Here is a 22,996-nt window from a genome sequence, read left to right as displayed (position 1 = left end):
ATATGTTTACACAGAATAAGTGTGCGCTTGTGAGCCGTTTTTGTATCTTTGTAAAAGGGTTGATTGATTGATATGTGGAGTTTAACGTCCCAAAACCACCATATGATTATGAGAGACCACATAGTGGAGGGCTCCGGAAATTTCGACCACCCGGGGCTCTTTAACGTGCACCCAAATCTAAGCACACGGGCCTACAACATTTCCGCCTCCATCGGAAATGCAGCCGGGATTTGATCCCGCGACCTCGGTGTCAGCAGCCGAGTACCTTAGCCACTAGACCACCGCGGCAGGGCCTTTGTAAAAACAGTTGTGATATTTCTAATATAGAACATCACGTTTAAAAATTTTGTACAATAATAGAGCTTGATTGTATGAAAAATCATGAAGAGTGGCTACATTAAATTTTAAACAAAGCCATCCCATATGAAAAGCCACTTAGCACACTGTCTGTTTTACAGTGGGATGTGAATCGAATTTTACGATTATGCAAATGAGGTCTGGTGACAAGGGAGGTTGCTAGAGAGGGTTATTAGTAATTAGTGACAAATGTAAGAACAATACCAACAACTCAACATCGCAGAGAAAACCCATGAAACTCAGGGGTGGAAGCGACCTTTTACTTTTCGAAGCTTACTTTGGAGCAGGAAAGGTACTGTTTTGGAGCAGCCATAAGTGTTTTTGGAGTAGACGAAATGTTAGTTTGGAGCAGCTATTGGTGTTTTAGGAGAGGATACAAAATTTGCCATACATTAGTTGGAGTTCAAAGCATCGTCGAAGCATCTTGCAGATATTATTATAAAATAAATTAACAGGCAAAAATCTATGTATATTTCAAAAAGAAAAAAAAAGTGAAGTGAAAGGTGACTGGTAGAGAAAATCTACTGTGAAATCATTTATACAATTAAAATGCCAGCATTTTTAGCAGAAATCAAACCAAACCACTAAAGCTGAACACCACATTTGAGAAGCAACCACAGTCACACATAACTCGTCAAATAAACAGTAGATAATCGGTATGATATAAAAGCAATTGTGCTCATTTTCACATTTCCCCATGCTAGCCTGCAAGCCCAGCTGATGTAAAAAATAAAAAACACAGCCAAATGTGCTTAATATATGCCAGTTCTTGTCACACAATTGAGATCAGAGCTGATATTGATGCACACTAGTAGCACATTGATATGATAGTAAACATAACTTTTTCAGTTTCTTTGGGACTTATGAGCAGGTTAAACAATAAGAAATTGTCCTTCTTGGAAGAAGTTTGGAGAAGCATATCTTTTTTTTTTTTGGAGCAACACTTCCATCACTGGGAATTGGGCCATGCTCGTCTTTCACCCAGTTTTTGTCTGAAAGCAGTTTTTTTTGCCTTTCATGTACAACAAAATTAAACTAAAATAACGTCTCACTAGTGGGCTTATCAATAGTGTCCTCAGTTATATTTGGTAGTATACCTTAAAATCAGTTTCTGTTTGGCAGCAAACTATGATAACTCTGTGTAACAGAACACCTGCACACTTGGGCATATGTACCTCTGGTCCTTGTGGAATTCTGTTGCAAAAAATTGGTACTTTTGAATTGGTACTTTTGAATTGGTACATTTGAGATGCATGCACTTGCAAATTTTAAAGACAACTTAGATCTTGTGCCACTAGCTGCGTACCTCTGAGATTACAATACATTTTTTTCATGTGCATGCATTCATAGCATATTATCCTGCTCATAGCTATGTGACTTTTGTGGTTTAGTGCCGTTAAACCACAGATATTATTATTAGAGTGGCTTATGCTCAGTTGATGTTTTCTACTGCCATTGTTTGTTGAACAGCATTCATCTGGTCACCTCCTCTCAGTCAGATCTTGTGGGCATGAATAGAGCATAAGCACACTTTGAAGAAGATGCGCTGATATGCACAAACTGTCACCTACATGTCAAGAAGCATTGGTGGCACCTGTCGGAGAGACCCATGCGCATTGTTCAGTTGCACTGAGAAAACAATTGCAACACGATCGCTATCCTGATTGCGTGTGTAACATTTCAAATTGTTTTATCATTTTGCACACTAGTATTATCTCTTTTTGAAAGTGACTTTGCTTCTCTTTCTTACTTTTATTGGCAAAGCCACATTCCTTACATCTTCAATGCTTTTTGATAACACTGTTTCTAAGTAAGTTTCTTGCTTGCATTTGATTAGCTTTTTTTTTCATTAGTAAGTCTGCATGTTGCTATTTTGCTTCTGCTATTCTTTATGTTAATATGCATAGGGAGTCCTGTTTCAGTTTGCAACAACGAGACATCCTTGCGGAAGTACGCATGTATTTATCCCTTTGTTTGATATCAAATAAACTGATTCTGAGCTTCATGAATATGCTGAACATTTGCGCTCACAGAAAACCAAATAGCCGAGCGACAGCGCAGGGTACATTTCTCAGACTCTTTGGAACGGCATGTCGTCTTGATCAGAATAGCCGGCTGTTACATCATTCGATCAGTTTCCTAGAAGAGCTAGGTTGTTCAATGTGATTGTACTTACTCTCAATAACATCTACGGGGGCCCTTGATTTTTTTCGAATTAGGCCCGACTTTTGTTTTTGCCTCGTCCATTCCGTACCCGTCCTCTCGCACGTTATCTTACATGCAAGGCGAAACATTCTACCCTTTCTCTTCACACAGTTTGAACGAGGTGCGAGTCCGACACAGTTGCCGCAACATTGAGGTACGCAGGGGAATCCTGAATTATGTCACTGGCACATTTTTCACGCGGTCCTCGGCTTATCGCCTCACAGCTGCGAAATCTCCAACGGAAATGTTCCACTGACCGTGATAACACCGAACACCTGGTGACAAGCGCGACTTTCTTAATCGCACCGGAACAAACAACTTTTTGTGCGCCATGATGATGATACGACGAACATGTCAGTGGCATTTGATTCATAGTATTATACGAGGCTGTTTTGTTTACGTACCCCACGAACGATGAACCGACTAAGCACCGTGTCTTTGATTAGAACACTGTGCGAGCACGTGTCATGAGCCGTTGTGATGAGAATGTTTTGTGCGTGTTTACATGAAGAACAGCCCACGAAATTTTTTTTGAGCGCACAGCTCTTGCTTAACAACAATGTTCTGTTAAATGTACAACCTTCTCGAAGTGCTCGGCCAGGTGTTATTAAAATGACAAACACGTCTTACTTTTGAAACAGCTCAACGAAACTACAGTGGTGTAACGAAACGAAGTAACCCGTGCATGCACTCAATCGTCTGCTACTGATATCGGCACAGGCTTCTGTTGGCCGAATACGCGGCTAGCTAAGGCTCTATTTTCTAGCAGCGCATTCAGCGTGCGTGAGAAGGGCTAAAGCCGCGGAAGCGAACACAGGAGCACGCTCGGCACGTAACACGTTGCGCCGCTCTGTACGGAAGTGGCTTGTGTGTGCCGTAGGTAGCCGCTGTTTGTGTTCTGGGGCATCGAGGAGGTTTCTTCATGGCGTTGGATTCAAAAGTGGATTAAGTGGCCGAAATTGTTTCCCGAACACAGAACCGCCGGCGGACGTTTCTTCGACCACCGGATTTATCGTCTCGCTAGAGAGTGTCTCATCGTCTTTCAAGTGAGTCGGATGACACGGGCGCGCTTTGCGCGTGCAGTAACGCTGCCGTCGCCTTCGGTTCGTAGCACGTTAAGCCTAAGTTGTGCTTCGTTAGGCTTATGTGTTCGGTTGATCGCCGAGCTCGGAAAGGTTCCCGGCGCGTAACCTACCGACGGCTTTGGTCCGCGCTCGCCGTCGCGATGCCGTGCGCGAGCGGCTGCGGAGTGACGCGCGACCGTTGGGCGGGCACAACACCGTCGCCGAAAATGCCTACCCAAGTGGCGGAGTCATTTTTTGCACGAATTTTGCCGCCATTTCCGCGCTTGCCAAGCGCAATCACGCGGCTTGGTCGAAAAACGTAACGCTACAGTGCTTGATCGTAAAGTAACGTGTTCCACGCGGGACTATGCGCAAATTTTGCAGTACTGTGGATTCAATAGCTTCGATTGCTTGTCGAGCCGAAGCTTTCCGGACGTTCGTGCGCCGCCGCGTCGGTTTGTTTACGGTGCGTTTTGTTTTGTGCTTGTTTCGCGCCCCTGGCGTGATGCGGTGGCAGCTGTGTGATAACCGTCGCGTGTGTTGTTTCCGACAGGCGCGGTGCTACAATCTATGCGCACTTGCCCCTGAGGGCCCGAACCGGAGGAGTCAGCCATCAGGATGCCTCGCAAGACTGCGCGAGCCGCCAAGCAGGACGCCGAGGCGCCGGCCGCCGAGGACGGCAAGTCGGACGAGACCGCCGCCGCTACGGTAAGTAAGCGAGAGAGGTTAGGCAACCCTGGCAGAGCTGGGAGTGTCGCTTCCGCCAGGCGGCGTTGGTGTCGCCACCACGCAGCGCGCGCGAGTTTTCATTTTTTCAAGTGGCGACGTTGTCATTTTGACCGTCGCTGATTAGGTGGTTTACGACCTTGCTCATTTGTAGATAAAGTAAGAGTACAATAGGGTATGCCACCTCGCTTGAACATGACCTAAATTCGGAATGCTGGTTCAACTTTTAATATTAATCATAATGGTTTATTTCCACCAATACACAGTTGCAGACCATAGTCTTTTTCTCCGATACTTCAGCGCTAAACTATCGGTCTGTCTGACCCTGGTTGTCTGTCAACCAAAGGATTCAGCTACCAGGCCAAAGTTCAACCACTTCCCGAATGCCCACCCGTCTTGATCCGGTGGCTGCATTCATACCTGTGTGGATTGTCAATCAAAAAGCAAATGTTACACATATCTGAGGTGCACTATCAAAACGTCAATATTTGGTGGTGTGTAACTTATACTGGAACATGCATAGATGCATAATACTGAAAACTACAGTGTTGATTATGCTGTGCTGACAATGTGACGCTATTCATGAAAAGGCGGGTGCGTCCTGCACTTTGCAAATACGATGCGATGCTGCCGCCTACTTATGGCTCTGCGTTGTGCAGTTGCTTTTGTTTTATAAGATCACTGTTAGATGGCGCTTTTGTCTCATGCAGCGCCTCCGGGATCTCATTTAACTATCTTCTCACGCAGAACATCAAAATAATGTTTTATTCTCTCTCTAGACAAGACTACAGTCTTTCGACAACATTTGCAGTGAAACATGCCGACACGCTGCCAATTTTTGTCATAGTTTTCATTCTTGCACTGAAAGGCACGCCCTAAAATGTCATTCGATATTTAGGCAAACCCTTCTACCTCTCCAGAAAAAAAAAAGATGCAGTTGAAATGCAGCTGGTCGTTTAAGAACTACGAATGCTTTCAATACCCCAGTTGTAACAGGAGTCAGTTACGAGGTCATGTGACGAGCTCATAATAGGGAGCCTACATAAACGGCAGCGACGCTAATCACTCTGGGTAGGCAGCCTTCTTTTTTTTTTTTTTTTTTCAGAGGTGGTAGGGGAGTGCAGCAGCACAGTCGTGTTTGCAACCATTGGCGTAGCTTTCAGGCGTGATCGAGTGCGAGCGCAATGCAAATTCAACTCCAAGAAAGGTCGTGCACGATGTGAGCCTAACCGAAAGACTACACTACAACGCTGTGCCAGAAATATCTCGAGCGGTACGGAAAAGAGACGAGAGTTTGCTCTGAGTGGACCCATTCTCGGTTCGTGCGGGTGACTGTGTAAGCGACGTGCACTTGCGGCCGCGCCTCGACAGCTCCGATATTCACGAATTTCTCGTTCCGAGGACGAGTTTGGTTATCCGGGAGCTGTTGAAGTCCAGATAAGAATCAAGGGCCATAATTTTGTGATGAGACGCTGGTTGTGGGAGCCGTGGGTGAAAAAATTCGCCGCTGATACCTAATTGTTGTCACTTAAATAAGAAGTGTTAAATTACTTGATTTTGCCATAGATGCTAACAGTTTTCTGTTCAGGTTAAACTCCCAGTGTGTTAACAAGCACCCCCCCCCCCCCGTCGACGACTCGTTCATGGGCAAAAGTGATGGCGAGGTGTTGCCGTGCACTGCACATGCATGGCCGGGAACAGCGAAGCCTGCCCGCATCCCGCTGCACTGTTAATCTGCGTAGAGTACGATGTACATGCACGAGAAGAGCGCTCCTCAATTTAACACTTCTTACATGAATGGCGACGACGACGAGATCAGTGGCTACTTTCTTCACTCACGGCTCCCACACCCGGCCACTCTTCACAAATTTGTGACCCTCAAGGGCTTTTTTGGGCATCATCTGCTCCCAGGTTTTCAAACTCGTCCTCGGAACGAAAAATTAATGAATATTGGAGCTGTAGACGCGCGGCCGCAAGTGCACGTCGCTTACACAGTCGCCCACACGAAGCGTGAGTGGGTCCACTCGGAGCAAATTCTCGTCTCTTCTTCGTACCGCTCGAGGTCTTTCTGGCACAGCGGTGCAATGTAGTCTTCCGGTGAGGCTGACATTGGGCACGACTCTTCTTGGAGTCAAATTTGTGTCACGCTTGCTCTCGATTTGTGTCACGCTGCAAGCTATGCCAACGCTCGCGAACATGACTGCTCTCCCCGGCCGCCTCTGACGAAAAAATGGCTGCCTACCCAGAGTCCATAGCGTCGCCGCCGTTTATGCAAGCTCCCTATAGAGTGTTAGGGTAGCAGATAAGTTATAACGACCGCAGTGTTCACTAGCTGGATGCTCCTTGCTGTGGCAGATATTTCCTTGCTATGGGAACTCCATGTCCAAATTAAAAAGTACAGGAGCACATTCTTGCTTTTACATAACTCACAAGCAAAGTCAGTTTTTCTATTTCAACTGCCATGGCCGAGCAACGGGTCACATACTGTGACCGCGTCACGTTTACGTTCTTGCGGCAGATGGTTTGGCGTAGTGTTCATGATTTGAAAGTTTACTTTGCGCACATGACAAAGGAGAACAGTGCAGGACATTATGCAGCTAGCAATGAAACAGTGTTGACTGGCGAACTTGGATCCTCCGTGTGTGCAGTTTCAGAGTCCACGGTGTCGCACGTAATGGGTGAAACAACTTGACACGAGATTTGGAAACATAACATGTCTCTAACTTACCTGTTATAAAGTGATGCTCACACACACGTACGGTTTTCAGTGTGAGGTCCGTCCTGTTGTGCGCGTGAGCCGTGTTCTGCTCTTTTCGGATAGCTTTTTCGTGGAATCGTGTGGGTTTGTGATCACCTTTGGCAAACAGTACATCTCTGCTTCGGGTACTTTTTCATCTCATTTATTGTTACTTCTCATGCGGCAGTCATATGTTGCATGAATAGCCGTTGCAACGTACGGACTTGATGGGAAACGTGAGAGCCGCACAGCTTGACTCTGCTTGTCATGTGTTCAGTGATGGTGGTACATGTGCAGAGATAGTATCCCAGAGTTCTGCAGTGTGATGCACTTGCAGTGTGATGTAAGTATGTTTGAGTAATTGTAAAGTGACATTTGGAGAACTATAACTGGCTCAGCTGAAGATGGAAGCTAGGGGTTTGAGAATGGCTGTAGATGCGATGCTTGTCATAGCGGCTGGGGCAACATGTTCCAGGAAGGGGCTCCACGACGGTCCAGCCGACGTGCAGCAGCCAAGCCAGCAGCGGACTATGCAGTCACTGGAGGACGCACACGCCGGAGCTCCACGGCCGCGCAGACAGCTGCATCTACAGCAGAGGGTCGCCGCAGCTCGCCCGTTGAGTCGCCGGCCACACGGGTCAAGAGCGCTCGTCGAACGTCGGGGCCGGTGAGTTCGCCTTCGCCTGTAATGGACACTCTTCCAGTGAAATTTTCCTTTGGCTGAAGGGTACACATTTAAGCAGGATCAATCACAAAATCAACCTTTCAATCAGTTTGGTACATAGATTGCCTAATTTTCTTAAGACTCTTGGTATCTGTCTGTTAATGGATATTATGCCTGTAATGTAAATGCAAGGCGAAAAGCGGTAGGGCGTCGTCGCAGCAGCAACCAGGCAGTCCTAGCTCGCGCCAAGCTGTCGATGTCGCTGCGGTAGTGGGCATTCCTCTTCAATACATATTGTCCCCCGTCGGAAAAAGAGCCATCCTGGCGACTCATGGAGAACAGAGTACGAGCGGATCATATTATGGTTTCAACTGCTGTACGTGAACGGTTTCATGACCCCGAAAGCGCTTGTTCGTGGATGGTGTAACGGGTTCGACGATGTAGTTAACAGGTGAAGTCTGCGTGACAGTGCGGTAGGGTCCCTGGTATTTTGAAACAAATTTCTAAGAAAGGCCTGTAGGGACAGCTGGAACCCAAAGCCACGCAAGTATGTCCTGAACAAAGTTAGGGTACGAGTGGTTATCGTCAGGCCAAGATTTTTGTCTCCATTGGTCAATGGTTGTGAACGACTGGGCGAGGTTACAGCATTCCTCGGCACGACGGGCAGCTTCAGAGATGGGCGTAGACTCGGAGCAATCGGGGTGGTAGGGCAGAATGGTATCTAGTGTAGTGGAAGGGTCTCGTCCATATAACGGGAAAAATAGCGAAAAGCCCGTAGTCGCCTGTGGAGCAGTAATGTATGCGTATGTCACAAAAGACGGAATGAGGTCCCAATCAGAGTGGTCTGAAGCAACATAATTAGATATCATGTCGCCAAGGGTACGGTTGAATCTTTCCGTCAAGCCATTCGTTTGGGGATGGTAGGCGGTGGTAGTCCGGTGAATGATACGGCATTCTGAAAGGAGTGCATTGACCACTTCGGAGAAGAATGCACGTCCTCTGTCGCTGAGAAGCTCACGCGGTGCACCGTGACGGAGAATGAAGTTCCCTAGGAGAAAAGATGATACGTCGCGAGCTGTGGCAGCAGGCAAAGCGGCTGTTTCTGCGTATCGCATCAAGTAGTCGACAGTGACAACGATCCAACGGTTTCTGGAAGCCGTGAATGGAAGAGGCCCGTACAGATAGATTCCAATGCGCTGAAAAGGCCTGACTGGGCAAGGGATTGGCTGGATCGGACGGGAGGTGTGATGAGGCAGAGCTTTCCGTCATTGGCACTGCTGGCATGACTGAATGTACTTGCGCAAAAATATGTACATGCCCCGCCAATAAAACCAGGAGGAAAGCCGAGCGTGTTTTGAAGATGCCCGCATGTGCGCACTGAAGGTCAGCGTGGAAAGCTGAACACATTGCAGCACGAAGATAACAAGGTATGACCTGTAACCACTTTCGGCCATCAGACTTGTAATTCCTGCGATAAAGGAGGTCACCGCGGATCTCAAAGTGAACCGCTTGACGACGCAATGTTCGAGAAGATGCAGAAGTCAATGGGTCTGAAAGGAATCGCCGAAGAGCGCTGATGCAGTCATCCTTACGTTGCTCAGATGCCATGTCGCAGTTTGCTGGAAACGCAACCGTTTCGTCCATGGCAGATAGACGGGCAGAGCTTTCCAATGATACAGGTGAATGCGATAGGGCGTCGGCGTCAGTGTGACGTTGGCCAGACCTGTAGGGAACACGCATGTCAAACTCTTGCAATCGCAAAGCCCAGCGAGCTTAAACGGCTGGAGGGGTCCTTCAACGTAGATAACCAACAAAGTGCATGGTGAACTGCAAGGCAGGGACACGCCGACAGCAGTGTGGCTGCGCTATGTGGCCAGGCATTCCACAGGCAAAGCATATTGGCCGATTGTCGGGTGTACGCGATTGTCCACTACTCTGGAGGGACCTTGTCTGAGTGAACCGATGTGTGGGCATGGCTGATGGTAGTGACCTGAAAGTCTGAACAGGTGGCCTTGCGGCAACCTCGGCATAGCTTAGAGGTGCATTCACCTCGGCACAGGCCACAGGGGTCGGCAACGACGAAGTGTCGCGGGGCAGAGCGGCGCAAACTTGCTCCTGGATGACCTCACCAATGTTTGCTGGCAGATGTGATGGTGGTTGGCCGGCTGTTGATAGCAGTGACAGCTGACGAGCGACCTTAGCGCTAACAAACTCCTTGATCTGCGATACCAGTGACTGAAGGTCAGAGGTGGTTGTCAGGCTTGAGAGGGTGTCATCTAGGATGTTAGGGCGTCGCATGAGAAGACTCTGTCGTCGTATCTCGTCGAAACTCTGACACAGCTCGATGAGCTCCGAGACAGTGGCAGGGTTTTTTCGAGAGGAGCATTTGAAAGGCGTCGTCAGAAATGCCTTTCATAGTGTGTCGTAACTTTTCAGTTTCCACCATTGTCGGGTCAACACGCCGGCAGAGGTCGAGGATGTCCTCGTAGCTGGTGAATGTCTTACCAGTTTGTTGGGACCGGCTTCGTAGCCGTTGTTCCGGGCCAAGTTTGCGTACCTGAGGGCCTCCAAAGATAGCTGCGATGCAGGTCTGAAAGGTCGTCCAATTAGGAATGTCCGACTCGTGGTTTCTGTACCACAGCTTAGCGACATCCGTTAAATAAAACATCACAATACCGAGTTTCATGGCATCATCCCATTTGTTGGTGGCGCTGGCTCATTCATAGAATTCCAGCCAATCCTCAACATCTTTCTCGTCTGTGCCGCTGAAGATGTCGGGGTCGGGTTCTTGCAGGAGCTGGGCACCGGGACAGCCCCTGGGTGGCGAAGCCCGGGGGTGTGTGAAGACAGCGTCATCAGGCATGACGGACGGCAGCTTTCGGCTACGCAATTCCAGGGTCGGGAAAAACCGCAGCAGCCTCCACCAAAATATAATGTAAATGCAAGGCGAAAAGCGGTAGCAGCGTCCATACAGAAGCAGCAAGAGCTGGCCGAGTATACAAGCGTCGTTGCAGCAGCAACCAGGCAGTCCTACCTCGCGCCTCGCGCCATCTTGTCGATGTCGCTGCGGTAGTGGGCATTCCTCTTCACTACATATCATGTTTTCAGACCACGTGTAGGCAGCTTTCTACACACCGAGGAGTACATCACTTTTGGGAAAATAGTAATGACGGGAGGCTTTCCAATTTTGCTCCCCATTGTTGACTTTCATCATGGCTGCCCAAATTGCATTTCGTTTAGCTTTGAACTGGACCGTAATTTGCGTGCACCTACCACGAAGGTAAAAAATCCAGAGTTCAGTTTAGCCTGTTAGCACAAGTTCATGCTGGAACTGTTCCAAAAGGTTTGAAATAGATTTTATGGTCGAACACAAGCATGCTTTTGTCTTGAGATTCCATCCCCCGGGTGCACTTGTGCAAGGGTTCAGCTTTCGGATGGAAAAGGGCTTTGCATAAGGTGGCAGTGCACATCACTGTGATTTGATATATGTGTTGATCGTTGTGTTCAAGGCATTATTGTGACTGTTGTGGATGCTTGATCACCTGAAAAAGCGTTATAGATTTTAAATGTCTAGTATCTTCATGGATATTTTATTTTGTGGCCTGAAATAAGTATATTTCACGTTGGCCTGCCTTGTAGATACTTACAGAGTATCGCTTGTTAATGATTCTGGTGTAGCATTCCGTGGTAGATTGCAAATCAAAAGTAGCCAATATTGTGTTGAGAAAGCACCCACAAAGGGCAGTTCTCCAGTGCACTTCCTTCACTGGCGAAGAATCCTGCGCAGAATGCTGACCTGTTCATGCGACCATAATTGGTCTGTTTTTATCAGCATTTGCTTTTATGGATTCTCGAATGTTTACTACTTGCACATTACACTGTAGCTGCTTTCAGCCTGATGTTGCATATGCCTGTTGGCTGATACTATATAGGCAGCAAACTCGGTGCATTAAGGAGCACAAAAACAAAGAACCTAGCGATGCTCAGTATTTTTCTTAATCCAATACGGGCATGCACTAGCCTTGACCCGCAATGTGGCAACACCATCGCCGCGCAAATTTGAAGTTCCGTTGGTGCGCAAGAGACATTCGGGAAGTCTCCAGTCATTTAAGGGGGGACGCGGCTTCGGGATCGCAAAAAATGGCAAAAAATCGATTTTTTGAATCTCAAGTTTTCAGTTTCTGGAGCCCTTTTTCTATCTGGTTCCAAAATATCTACACTGAAAACCGCACAGAAGTGCTTTGGAAAATTCGTTTCACCTACCTAGGTAGCCTGGAAATGGCGAGAAAAACGGCGATTCTCAAAAAATTATAGCTTCGCGATGTTTGGGCCGGGAGCAGGCTTCTTAGGCTAATCGGAAAGAGCATTTCTCCGTGTTTAACTTTCCCACCTCAGCTGGCTCCTCCCTTTAACAACAAGCGAGCAAATACCAAATGTATGAAGGTCGTTTTGTGAGGCCCTTGATTGGCCGTGGCCGCCATGTTGCCTCAGCTCGCCTTGCCATTGATTGGCCCGATGCTCGCTCCGGGAGATCTTCGTCTGCTGCTTGTGCGTCGCGAGGACATGGCTCTCGAAAATCGGCACTTCGTGACGTGTTTACGGCTTGATAATCACTGAAGATATAATTACACTTTAGTTACGATCAGTAAGCGGATGCGCGATCAGGTTACTACGAGCGGGCGCGCCGTCTACGAGCGCCGCGCGTCATCGGAGTCGTCCTTAGCCCTAACTCCACTGACAGCGAGACTGCGGGCAGGAACGACGCGCTAGCGCATTCGTGGCTACGTGCTTCTTCGCAAGCAACGAAGCTAAGCAACTAAGCTGTAAGCGGCGGCACGATCTGATTACTACGAGTGGCTGCACCGGATGCACAATCAGATTACTACGAGCGGGCGCGCAGCGGTCTACGAGTGCGGCGCTTCATTGGTGTTGGCTTTAGCCCTAACTCTGCCGCCAGCGAGACTGCGGGCAACAACGATGCGCAAGCGCACTCTTGACGACGTGCTTCTTCGCAAGGAATGTACCACGTCACTCGCTAGCTCATCTGAATCACGTACTGGCATTTTACGCATCGGCAACGGACAACACAGTCAAGCTCGTCACCCCCCTACCCTTCACTGCCAAGGATTGCTCAGAACAGCGGCTAGCAGTTTCGCGCGTTGTCATTCGAAAATGCGATACCAAGTGCAGTTCGCGCCGATTTTTTTGTCATCGTATTACTTACACCTTTCGCGCATCGTCATCGAACGCCGCCGGCAAGTGCATTACGCGCCGGCTGCACTGTCCACGCGGCCGCGCACCCCACGGTCATATGGAGTGCTGTCAATAAGCTTTTGTGATGCGATTCAGATGTGCTTGGAGCCGTGCTTGATATCGCCGCGAACGTCTATGAATGTTCCGAGGTTAATGAATTGCTGTAGATTAGAGTTTCCATGACCGGCTGTATGATGATGCGTTTCACGGCTAGAGCGGCGAAAGAGCGTGTATGAATCAGGGGCACGAATTTTTATATGCCCGTTTCTTGTCATTAATTATACTGCTAGACACTCCTGTGCCACCAGTCTTCTGCCCATAACTTTGTTATTTGGAAAGAAGGCATAGGCCTTCATGGTGTGATCCATTTTTTTCTGATGCAATAAACCTCTCTCCAAATAAAGAAAAGTTCAGTGAATATTTGTAATCAAGTACTCAGTTACGCCAATTACAACTTCAACACAAATAAACTATGTGTGATAATTTCAGTATATGGTTTTATTCAATTACAATCTTTTCTGTCATACCTATCACATCACTCCTTCATACAAAGAACTTGGTTTGAAATCCATACTTGTTCTTTGTAAGTCATGAAAAGGAGTAAATCATGAAAAGAAGTCAAATATCGCAAGACAAACCTGAGGTCACAATTTTTAGGTGTCTTAGAGACGTAAAGAAAAGTTGAAACTTTAAACGCAGCTTTCTCAATACTGTTTTTTTGACAATATGCTCAGCCCCTCCACATGGTTCAATGAAGAAATAAATTTGTTTCTTGTAAAGTATTTGTGGTATCGCTTCAAAATTTTTATGGAAGCACTGTGAGGTCATTCTTTAGTGTCTGTGCCAATTTTTATCAATATCCAACGAGAAACAAAAAGTTCATTGAAAAAAACCTGTCGGAAACTTCGACAGGCTTTTCCTCACAAGTGTGTTTTCGACATTGTGCATTGCTCATGGAAAGAGTAGCACGGGAATGACTGGACCGATTTTGATTTTTTTTTTCCTGAATCCCCGAACACTGCTTGTGGGTACAGCAATCTTCAATTTTTGTTTTATGGCCCCGTTTTTTTTTCTAGACGATGATTTGTCCATGCCACTGTTTCTGACAATGTGTGTCAGCAGCCATGATGATATCTAAACAAAAAAAAAAGAACTTATTAAAAAATTCTGAGAGTGCCATACTCTGTAGCTTTCTTTTGAGTAAAGATCAACATGATTCGCAGCTTCCTGGCATGTTTTGTTACAGCGCTTAGGCTTTTCACGAGCACACCATGTAATTGGACCATGTAGCATTATGTAATTTAGGAACTACTGAAGCTATCATGATGAAACTTTTCATATTTTCCTATTCGAGACACTTACGAGTATGCATGCCGAATTTCATTGCTGTAGGTCAACAAATAAAAAAGTTTTTCCAATGCCACCTCCTCTCTTAAGCCGCCTTATCAATCACAAAGCTTCAGTGAGTTTTTTGCATGTGCGGCGAGTGCACGGACTTTCAATAGGACGACTTCGCTGCTAGCGATCCTGACGGATGACGTCAAGTGCATACTGCTTATGCTCTCCACACCATTTAGTGAATCAAAGACACAGTGAAGGCTTTTTACGGAGGTCTAAAATGGTGGGTCGACGTTGCTGGCCATAAAAAGTTGAGGTCAATCTTGCGAGCTTCAGCTTTTTCTGAATGGGCAAGTGAACTTGAACCCTTCGGTTTGTTGTCCCATAAGACAGTGTCACTAGCTGCCGGCAATGTCTCGCAAAGTCCTCCTTGCATTAGGGGAAATATTTTGACTATACTGCTCAAACGGTGATTACGTTGTGCTGGAACATGGACCAACGCACTTCGTGGGGTGGGTTGCCTGGTCGTGCGGGGACACAGGTGAACTACGAGGAGAGTGACGGTGCCGAGGGAGAGGAGGAAGAGGAGGAGTACCGTGCCGACGAGGACAGTGAGAACGAGTCCAACTCTGGGGACGGCACCAGCAAGCAGCGAGCTGCTGGCCGCGGATCACGGGGTGCGGGGCGGCCGCCGCGGGGCCAGGCTGCAGCGGCTACTACAGGCCGCCGGAGCCGGCGGGCCACCAAGAAGGACGAAGACGAGGTGGGCACTGCCGCTGCAGGCCATAGTGTGATGTCACGCTCATTTAATTTGCTTTTGGGCATTTGCTAGGTTGCGCATCGGTATATTCTTTGGATTGCACAGAGACATCTGTTAATGTGTGTTTGTTCTGAAAGTAGTAAAGGTATAGCACAGTAAATACTGGATGAGTCCCCATAGAACTTAGCACACTCAGCGGCCAACCAACCACCTCAACTGTAGTGACTAGTCTTCTGCCACTTGTTGAGTACATAGGACAATAGTTTGTTGCATAAAGCTTAACTATGTGGGGGGCGGGCTTCTAAGGACCTTCTTAGAAAGTGCAGGGGCTGGCCGGCCGGCCATTATTACGAACTTTTGTGCAAGTGGAGCAATGCCTGCGAAGATGAGCATTGGAAGTGCTTGATGGCAGCTACCATTGAATGCACGAGCAATAGCCAACGATTATATCATGATGAGCGTGTCGACTATCTAAGCGGGTCTCTCCCGAAATACTCCCAATAAAATGTATTGTTGCAATGCCTGTCTTATATGAAAAGCCGTTATTAAGAGCCAGTGGCATGTATTCTGTTGGTATCTTGATGTGTAACATGTACACACCTGGAAAGCCTTGTGGCATTGCCACGTAACTCGGGCAATAAAGACTAAAATAGAAGCTACCAAGTTTCATATTAGAGGGCACTGTTCAATAATGCTGACTGTGGCTACATGATTGCACGTGCACTGAAGATGACTTAATTGCCATGAGATCAAACTATAAAGGTTGATTCTGAAGCCCAGGATCGAGGACACATACCTTTTATTTTGTATTATAGAAGTATTTCCTTTTGATTGCTCACATGATGTTTTGTAGAAACAACACCTAGATTTACTTGCAGGAAGCTCTGTCAGAAGAAAATGAGGCGGTGTTGACTGTGCATAGCTCGGTGTTCGTGTTTCCATGATGTTTTATTGGTCTACGTCTGGCAAAGTGCAGCGTCATTGGAGCACAGTTTGAGATGGGTTGCGGATTTTCACGATGCCCCAATGGACTCGCAGGATGAAGAGGAGGAAGTGGTGAGGCCTCTGCGGAAAGGCCGCAAATCAGCCGCCGAACTGCGCAAGACGCCCGCGGCCGAGGAGCGTCCCAAGCGCAGCACGCGGGGCACGCGGGGCAGCCGTGGTGGTGCATCCGCAGCAGCGGTGGAAGAGGAGGAGGAGGAAGAGGAAGAAGATAAGACTCCCACCCCTAGCCGACGAAGGGGTACCAAACGAGGGGCTCAGCAGCCTGAGCCCGAGTCGAAGCCAGCGTCCAAGCGACGCAAGGCCCAGCAGGAGGCCGACAAGACGAAGAAGGACGAGGAGGAGGAAGAAGCAGAGGAAGAGCCCATGGAGACTGCTTCGGCTGCCGAAGAGGACAAGGCGGAAAAGAAGCCAGCCACTGGTGAGTCCACCACTCTTTGATACCCAGTGTGCCGTTTTTTTATAAAAGCTTTCTTGGGATACTTCATGGCAGAAATTTTAGTTTGTCTGTTGCATGATTCAGCCACCTGGCAAAAGTTTAAGCTCTTGCGCAACACCTGACCAACTTAATCCGGTGGCTGCATTCGTACTTATGAACATTGTCGGTCAAAAGCAAATATCACACATATCTGAGGTGCAACATCAATACGCTAGTACAGTTGAACCTCGATATAACAAACATGGATATAATGAACTAACAGAAAGTATAAAGAATTGTATGTATTTTGGCATTCTTATAGTGAACGAACTCGAGCGCGCAATGGATAGACCGAATTTCCCGGACCGCTTCGGGAGCTCATGTTCTGCTTCTCCGCAGCACAGCGGTAGTCGGGCGGACCCGCATTTATATACGATGCACCTGTAGCGCCTTACGCGGTTTAGAGGTGTAGACGGCCAATGACTATTTTTTTTTTAAGGGGGGAGGCTACCCTGGAGACCGAACTTTTTTATTTTTTAAGATATCTGGATGAAACTTTCAGGGGTTGTTCACTACAATAAAACTAGCACAACTGCTAAGTTTCACGAAGCTGTGTTTCTTAGTTCCAGAGTTACTGAGGTTTAACTGGGTGCTTCACATGGGCGCCTGAGGAAGAGTCGTGAGAAATCCCAGGACATAGTAGAAAGCTGAAATTCATTGTGGTCATTCCTTGATAGCTATCCCAGGGCACTACAAAGCCGTTTTTTTTAATTCCCCCCCCCCCCCCCAAATTTTCACGCAACTTTGAATTTGATGTAACCAGTAATGACCAGATTCCTCAAAAATTAATTGTTTATTATAAATTAACAGCACCAATTTTCAAAAAAAGGAGCTTGTTACGCCCTTGCAGGGTCATTCAGGAACAGAATAAAAACAAACGGCACACAAATCTGATGAACGGTTTTCGAGTTCTTGCTTTCCTCAGCACCACAACTAGCAAAAAAATCCGTTCTGAGAAAACAGGCCGAGAAAGTTCAAAACACGTGTTTTCTTCAAAAAGCTCCAGCACAGTAGCTAGAAGTGTCCTGGCGCACTCTTTTCTTCTTTTGCCTGGCCTCCATCTTCTCTTGGTGTCTTTTAGAATTCTTTTTTAGGCGTAAAGCGTCTTTTTCACGAGCTCGCTGGATGGCCAGATGACCTGGTTGAAGTTCAATGGAGTCCGATATCACTTGGGTTGCTTTGCAGCAGCCGGCATTGTAGCGCAGCACTGGTTCATGCAGTGCTGTTCCTACCGCGATCAAGGATGAGTGGTGTTCCTTCGGCATCAGAGACCACAGAATGGAGTGGAATGGTTCTGATGCATTTTGCGTCTTCGCTCCCAGGCAGCGCTGAAGAAGCGACTTTTGTGACAGTCTTTCGTAGATGGGCAGCATAGCTGCAGCGACATAGTCCGGTAGGCTGTGTTTATGTTTTGGCTGTGGCTCACGCTTTGCCTCTGCAGCTCTATGGTGGCACCACGATTGAGCCCCCTCTGGGCAAAGTTCATGGTGAGGGTCCTGGTCAGTCGATGTGACGTGGTGATATGTTGCCATCACTGCACGCTGCATGCCTGTTAGGTCAGTTGAATTGTTTCTCAGGGCCCAACCATAATATCCTGTCAGCTTTTCAATGAGGGCTTTAGTCAGCTTCCCCTTCCCACTCAGTGGCTTATAACTTTTCTGCACAATGTTTCGAAGAGCACTTCCAATCCTTTTCTGAACATGGTTCAGACATTCTTCTTTTACAATTGGCACTAGCCCGTACACATTCTCTTCTGTGAGGGCAGCGAAGGTACGGCTGTCTCCGTCGGACACAAGAGTGGTGTACCGCAGGCCATGCTTGGATACAGACCGCCCAAAGAGAGTTAAGGGGAGATGCGGGTTGAAGACACTTTTTTTTTAATATTCATTCGAGAGCAATGAAACTTGAGGTGCTTATAGAACTTTTTATGCTGATTTCGAATATATAATGAGTTGTCTTGCAATAGCATACTTTTAGTTTTGCAACATGACAAAGTGAAAAACTTAAGCCCTTTGCCCCCCTCTTTTCATACCTAAACTTCATAAATTTTTTACAATTGATAGTTCATATTGTTTCAAATGAAGTGTAGAATGCAAACAACTAATTTGGAAGTCCATACAAAATATGTACTAGACGTGAAAAATTTTAACGTGGGAAGTTCATATTTCTCCTACCCTAGTAAAAGTTTACATAACTTTTTTTTATTATATAAAAAGAATATTGACACTTAAACAAGATAATTGCATTTCTCGTACTTTGGAAAAAATTTGGGAAAATTTTCATGCAGATCTGAGCACCAGAAGTACCCGAAAAAGGAGGGGCACATTGACAAAAATGGCAAAATTTGTGTTTTGAGAAAAAGAAGTTTTAAAGTCAAAATTGCATGTTTATTTATCAATGATGTCATTGAATGCGACGAAATTTGTACACAAGAAAGAAAAATCCTCCTTGTAGTGGCCACTGCCATTAAAATCGGACTAGCTGCTCGTAGCCCATGCCTACAGAGCGCGCCGCCACAACAGCTTTCACGTTGACAGCGTAGCTATCGCGCGAGCTCCCGCTGTCGTATGTTCTCCTCGCGGTCAGTCCGTCACCCGCCACGCTCACGCTGGCCTCCCCGCCTGAAGCTACTCGCCGCGAAGTATATGTCGCCGAAAGAATAGTCTCGGGGCACTCACTGTTTGGGCAGTGGAGTTCGACGAACGACGCAAGTGCTTTCCGCTTGTCGGCCGGTTCCCGGACACGTAATCCCAAATGGCGACACGTCGGACACATTGCACCGCGCACAACAAGCATGCTCAGTGCTGCCACATCAGCAATCAACGAAGACTCGTCGTCCTGTGATTTTTCTTCGTCTTCGAAGAGTCCGATCTTTTTCTGGGAGGCACTCACATATTCGAATGCTGCGGCAAACTCGTCGGGCGCATCGGCGTCATTGCCACTACGTTTTGCGGCAGCAGACGATCTTTTCGTGGTTTGAGTGTTCGGCTTTGATTTGCGCCGGCATCCTCGAAATTTGTGCGCCGCGTGGAACTTCACAGGCCGGTGACCGCGCTTCCTACGGCTTTCTTCATCCATAACGAATAAGCACTCGAGAAAAGCGTTGTTCAGCTGTGCTGCTCGACGAGACACGGATCCTGCAAGTAGGCTTCACAGCACACACAGGCGCGCAGCGGCCAATGGCGGCTCCCGATCCGTACCACGTGATTTAAAAGCCAGTCGCGGCGCTCGAAAAAGGCGGCAAAAGCGCGCTTCTCTTTATTATTTCTTGCGTTGCAGCAGCGCGGGAAACCGTCGCTATTTGAAGAGTGAGGCTCGGTTCTTCGCCTCATGCGGTCGACAATGGCGAGCAGCGGCGCATTATCAGCGGCAAGGTGCTCGAAGATGACACACTTTCGGCCTTTTGACAGCCACCTTGTGCTCTTCAGACGCAATTTTAAAGCATTTCCAGTTGATTCTCGACATAGATTTTTTTTTTCAGAATAGTAGAGGTACTAATCTTAACAAAACAGGTGAAAACAAAAAATCGATAATTTTTTAGAAAATTCTCGTTTTTCGACCCGCATCTCCCCTTAAGCCTGCCTCCACTTCCATGCTTCCCGATTTTGCGTCTGTGTTTTTCTGGCAAATGTGGTGTTTCTGCCAGCTTTCGTATGCTGCATCTCCAGGTTTGGGCCCTGTTTGGCATCCAAGGCAGTGGTTTGAAAGAACTACAGCATCCAAGATGAGACCTGTAAAGAAGTCAATTACCGATCTCACTCCGATGTGTGACCCCGCTTATGCCATGTGCCATCGTACACTACGGTGATGTCCTTGCAGAAGCTGGGGTCCATTTCTTTATATGTTTTCATCACTGCTGTGGCAGAATCAGCATAAAACTTCTCCAAAGCGGTGGCCTCTGGCTTCCTGAACGTCTCTTTCAAGTGCTTTTGAAACGTCTTGTGGTGAAGACCTCTGTAAGAGACGTTCATGGCAGCCCAAAAGTCATTAAGAGCTGTTTGCCCCTTGCCTATTTGCTTTATAGCCATTATGGCGCGGACATTTACATCGAAGGCCTGCGTGTCCTTTTTGCGGGGTGATGTCCATAATTTATCGACGGTGCCACAAGAGGCGCATACGACTTCAAGTTTTGTTGCAAGTCCAAGCTTGGTGCTCTCTCGGACAGTCATAGCACCTTTCAAACATTCTTTGCACACTGTGGGGCTGAGCACGACGTTAAAGATGTTCATTTGAACGAGCGAAAAATGTTCGCCCTCACTTGTCACTGCAGGTGCAAGAGCCGGCTGCATCAGTTGAAATTTTTTCTGCGTCGCCGGCGTAGACTCGAGTTCAGCGCAACGGCGTCACGACGTTTCGCATTCGCATCGATTTCTTCCTTCGTTAGGAAACGCGTCCGCAAATGAAGCGACGGTCCACTGACGCTCGATGGCGGCACCGATTCAGACGAAGTGCTGGGTCCGGCGATATCAGAAGCACTCGGTGTCACGCTCGATGGCACCGGTTCAGACGAAGTGCTGGGTCCGGCGATATCAGAAGCACTCGGTGTCACACTGGATGGCATCGATTCGGAGCATGTGTCGAGCCCGGCGATCTCGGAAACACTCGGTGCATTTGCGGCTCCAGCCACACTCGATGTGTCGGATTCTCGACTGGCGACAGCCGACAACACAGTTCCGTCGCTGCAAGCGTCTACGCAGTCGGCACCCGCAGCAGAATAGCGGAATTTCGATGATCGTACAAGCCGCATAGCGCGCCTCCGCGCACCGGACTTCCGCACTGACTTCGGCTTCGTTGCCGGCATCGCTCGCAACAACAAAGACGAAAGGCACAGAACTAGTGCAAAAATAAAAAAAAAAACGAGAGAAAATGATCGAAAAGATAGCACAAGGCGAAGAGCGGCTCATAAGCAGACGTCTGTCGAGGCTGACGGAGCAGAGAGCAACAACGAAGTGAGCGCGCTGGACGCACCATCGAGAGGAGCGACCGCCCCCGCTGCTGCACAGCAGCCAATGGCGGGCACGCTTTCTCCCGCGAGATATGAATGCGCTGCTCTAGCCAATCAGCGCTCCGCATCGCATCGCGGGAAAACGCCAATAGCGTCTCAACTGTGCTGCCGACGCCATTTTGCAAGGCGGCGAACGAGAGAGAAAGAATTCACGGTCAAAACAACACCAAGATGGCGCGGGACGACCGCATGGTCCGGGAATGGCGCGCGCGCGAAGTTTGGTTTGATTTCGGGATTTGCGCCTGTTTTGGACGCCGCGGCGGCCTCGAAAATAGTATTTTTCTTGCACTTTGCGGTTGAATTAGGTGCTGATAATTACAGAATAGGTAGTTTATGAGACATACAACCCAAAAATGTGGTTTTTCAAAAACCGACTTTTTCGCGATTTTTCGGTTTTCAAGGGCCGCGTCCCCCCTTAATGGCTTCCGAGATCAACAAGCTTCACTCTCTAAGGATACGGATACAGTCATTTACTAAAATCTCCTGCGCCTGACGCGCTGGTAGAATGAAGCGGCCTTGACGATCGACGGCATGGACGCGTCAGTTTGCACGCCGCCATTCCGGGCTAGCGGTTGCTTTGTTGTTGGGTGTGTGTGGTGTTTTCTCTGCACGTTTTTGCGGTGCTAGGCGGTGTCGTACACCGTCGCCATGGCGCAAAACGGGAAGAAACGGGCTGCCTTGACGTATGCGACGAAACTGGAAACTATTTGGCGTGTCGAAAGAGGTGAAAAGAAGTCAGTCGTTGCTGATGCTCTCAAAATACCTTGCAGCATATTAGGCACGGTGCTGAGCAGAAAAAGGAAATTGTTCAGCAAGGCGGCGGAAAACATGCCAACGCACGGCGTATTCGACCCGCTGACTTCGAACACGTCGAAGAATGTCTTCATAAATGGTTCATCGACGTATGGGCTAGGAATATTTCTGTGTCGGGGCCAATGCTGCAGCAAAAGACAAGAGACTTCTGCCTTCATACTCGATCCGAAAAATTTTAGTGCCAGTGCGGGGTGCCTGCAACGATTTAAGAACCGGTACGACATCGTCGGAAAAGTTCTCATGGGCGAAAGTGAGTCCGCGAACGCTGCAGTGATGGACAAGTGGATGAAAGAAGAGTGGAAGAGTGGCCTCTAATTCGTGCCAGATATCATCCAAAAGATATTCTTAACCCAGACGAAATGATCCTCTTCTGGCAGATGCTGCAGCGCCAAATTCTGGACACCCGCGGGCAGAAAGGTTATGGTGGCCAGCAAAACAAGGCCCGGATCACGGTCCTACTTGCCGCGAACATGCATGGCTGGTTCGACAAAACTTCGTTCATTCGTGATCAGCATGTTTAAGACGCCGAATTGTATGAGAGGCTGATGCGACGTACCAGTCACCTATGCTTCCAATCGAAAGTCATGGATGATA

General features: G+C 47.9%; 2 protein-coding genes across 3 annotated transcripts in view; one reads left to right on the top strand and one right to left on the bottom strand.

Annotated features, from left to right (window-relative positions):
- Window positions 1-2,658, bottom strand: part of LOC119174175 (uncharacterized) — a 43,856-nt gene extending 41,198 nt beyond the window's left edge. The window contains exon 1 of the mRNA XM_075896049.1: window positions 2,534-2,658. Coding sequence (XP_075752164.1) covers window positions 2,534-2,545 — 12 coding nt within the window. The 5' untranslated portion in view covers window positions 2,546-2,658. The remainder of the gene's footprint in view (window positions 1-2,533) is intronic.
- A 714-nt stretch (window positions 2,659-3,372) lies between these two features.
- The window catches only part of LOC119174176 (uncharacterized), an 80,412-nt gene continuing 60,788 nt past the window's right edge, over window positions 3,373-22,996 (top strand). The window contains exons 1-5 of one of the 2 annotated variants that reach the window (XM_037424997.2): window positions 3,373-3,608; window positions 4,180-4,334; window positions 7,565-7,756; window positions 14,886-15,107; window positions 16,143-16,527. In XM_037424997.2, coding sequence (XP_037280894.2) covers window positions 4,245-4,334; window positions 7,565-7,756; window positions 14,886-15,107; window positions 16,143-16,527 — 889 coding nt within the window. In that variant the 5' untranslated portion in view covers window positions 3,373-3,608; window positions 4,180-4,244. The remainder of the gene's footprint in view (window positions 3,609-4,179; window positions 4,335-7,564; window positions 7,757-14,885; window positions 15,108-16,142; window positions 16,528-22,996) is intronic. The other variant, XM_075896047.1, reaches the window with a different exon arrangement.

This window comes from Rhipicephalus microplus, chromosome 5 (assembly GCF_043290135.1).
Source record: "Rhipicephalus microplus isolate Deutch F79 chromosome 5, USDA_Rmic, whole genome shotgun sequence".
Lineage (NCBI taxonomy): Eukaryota > Metazoa > Arthropoda > Arachnida > Ixodida > Ixodidae > Rhipicephalus > Rhipicephalus microplus.
Note: the sequence above shows the minus strand (reverse complement) of the source record. Positions and strands in the feature narration are given on the sequence as shown.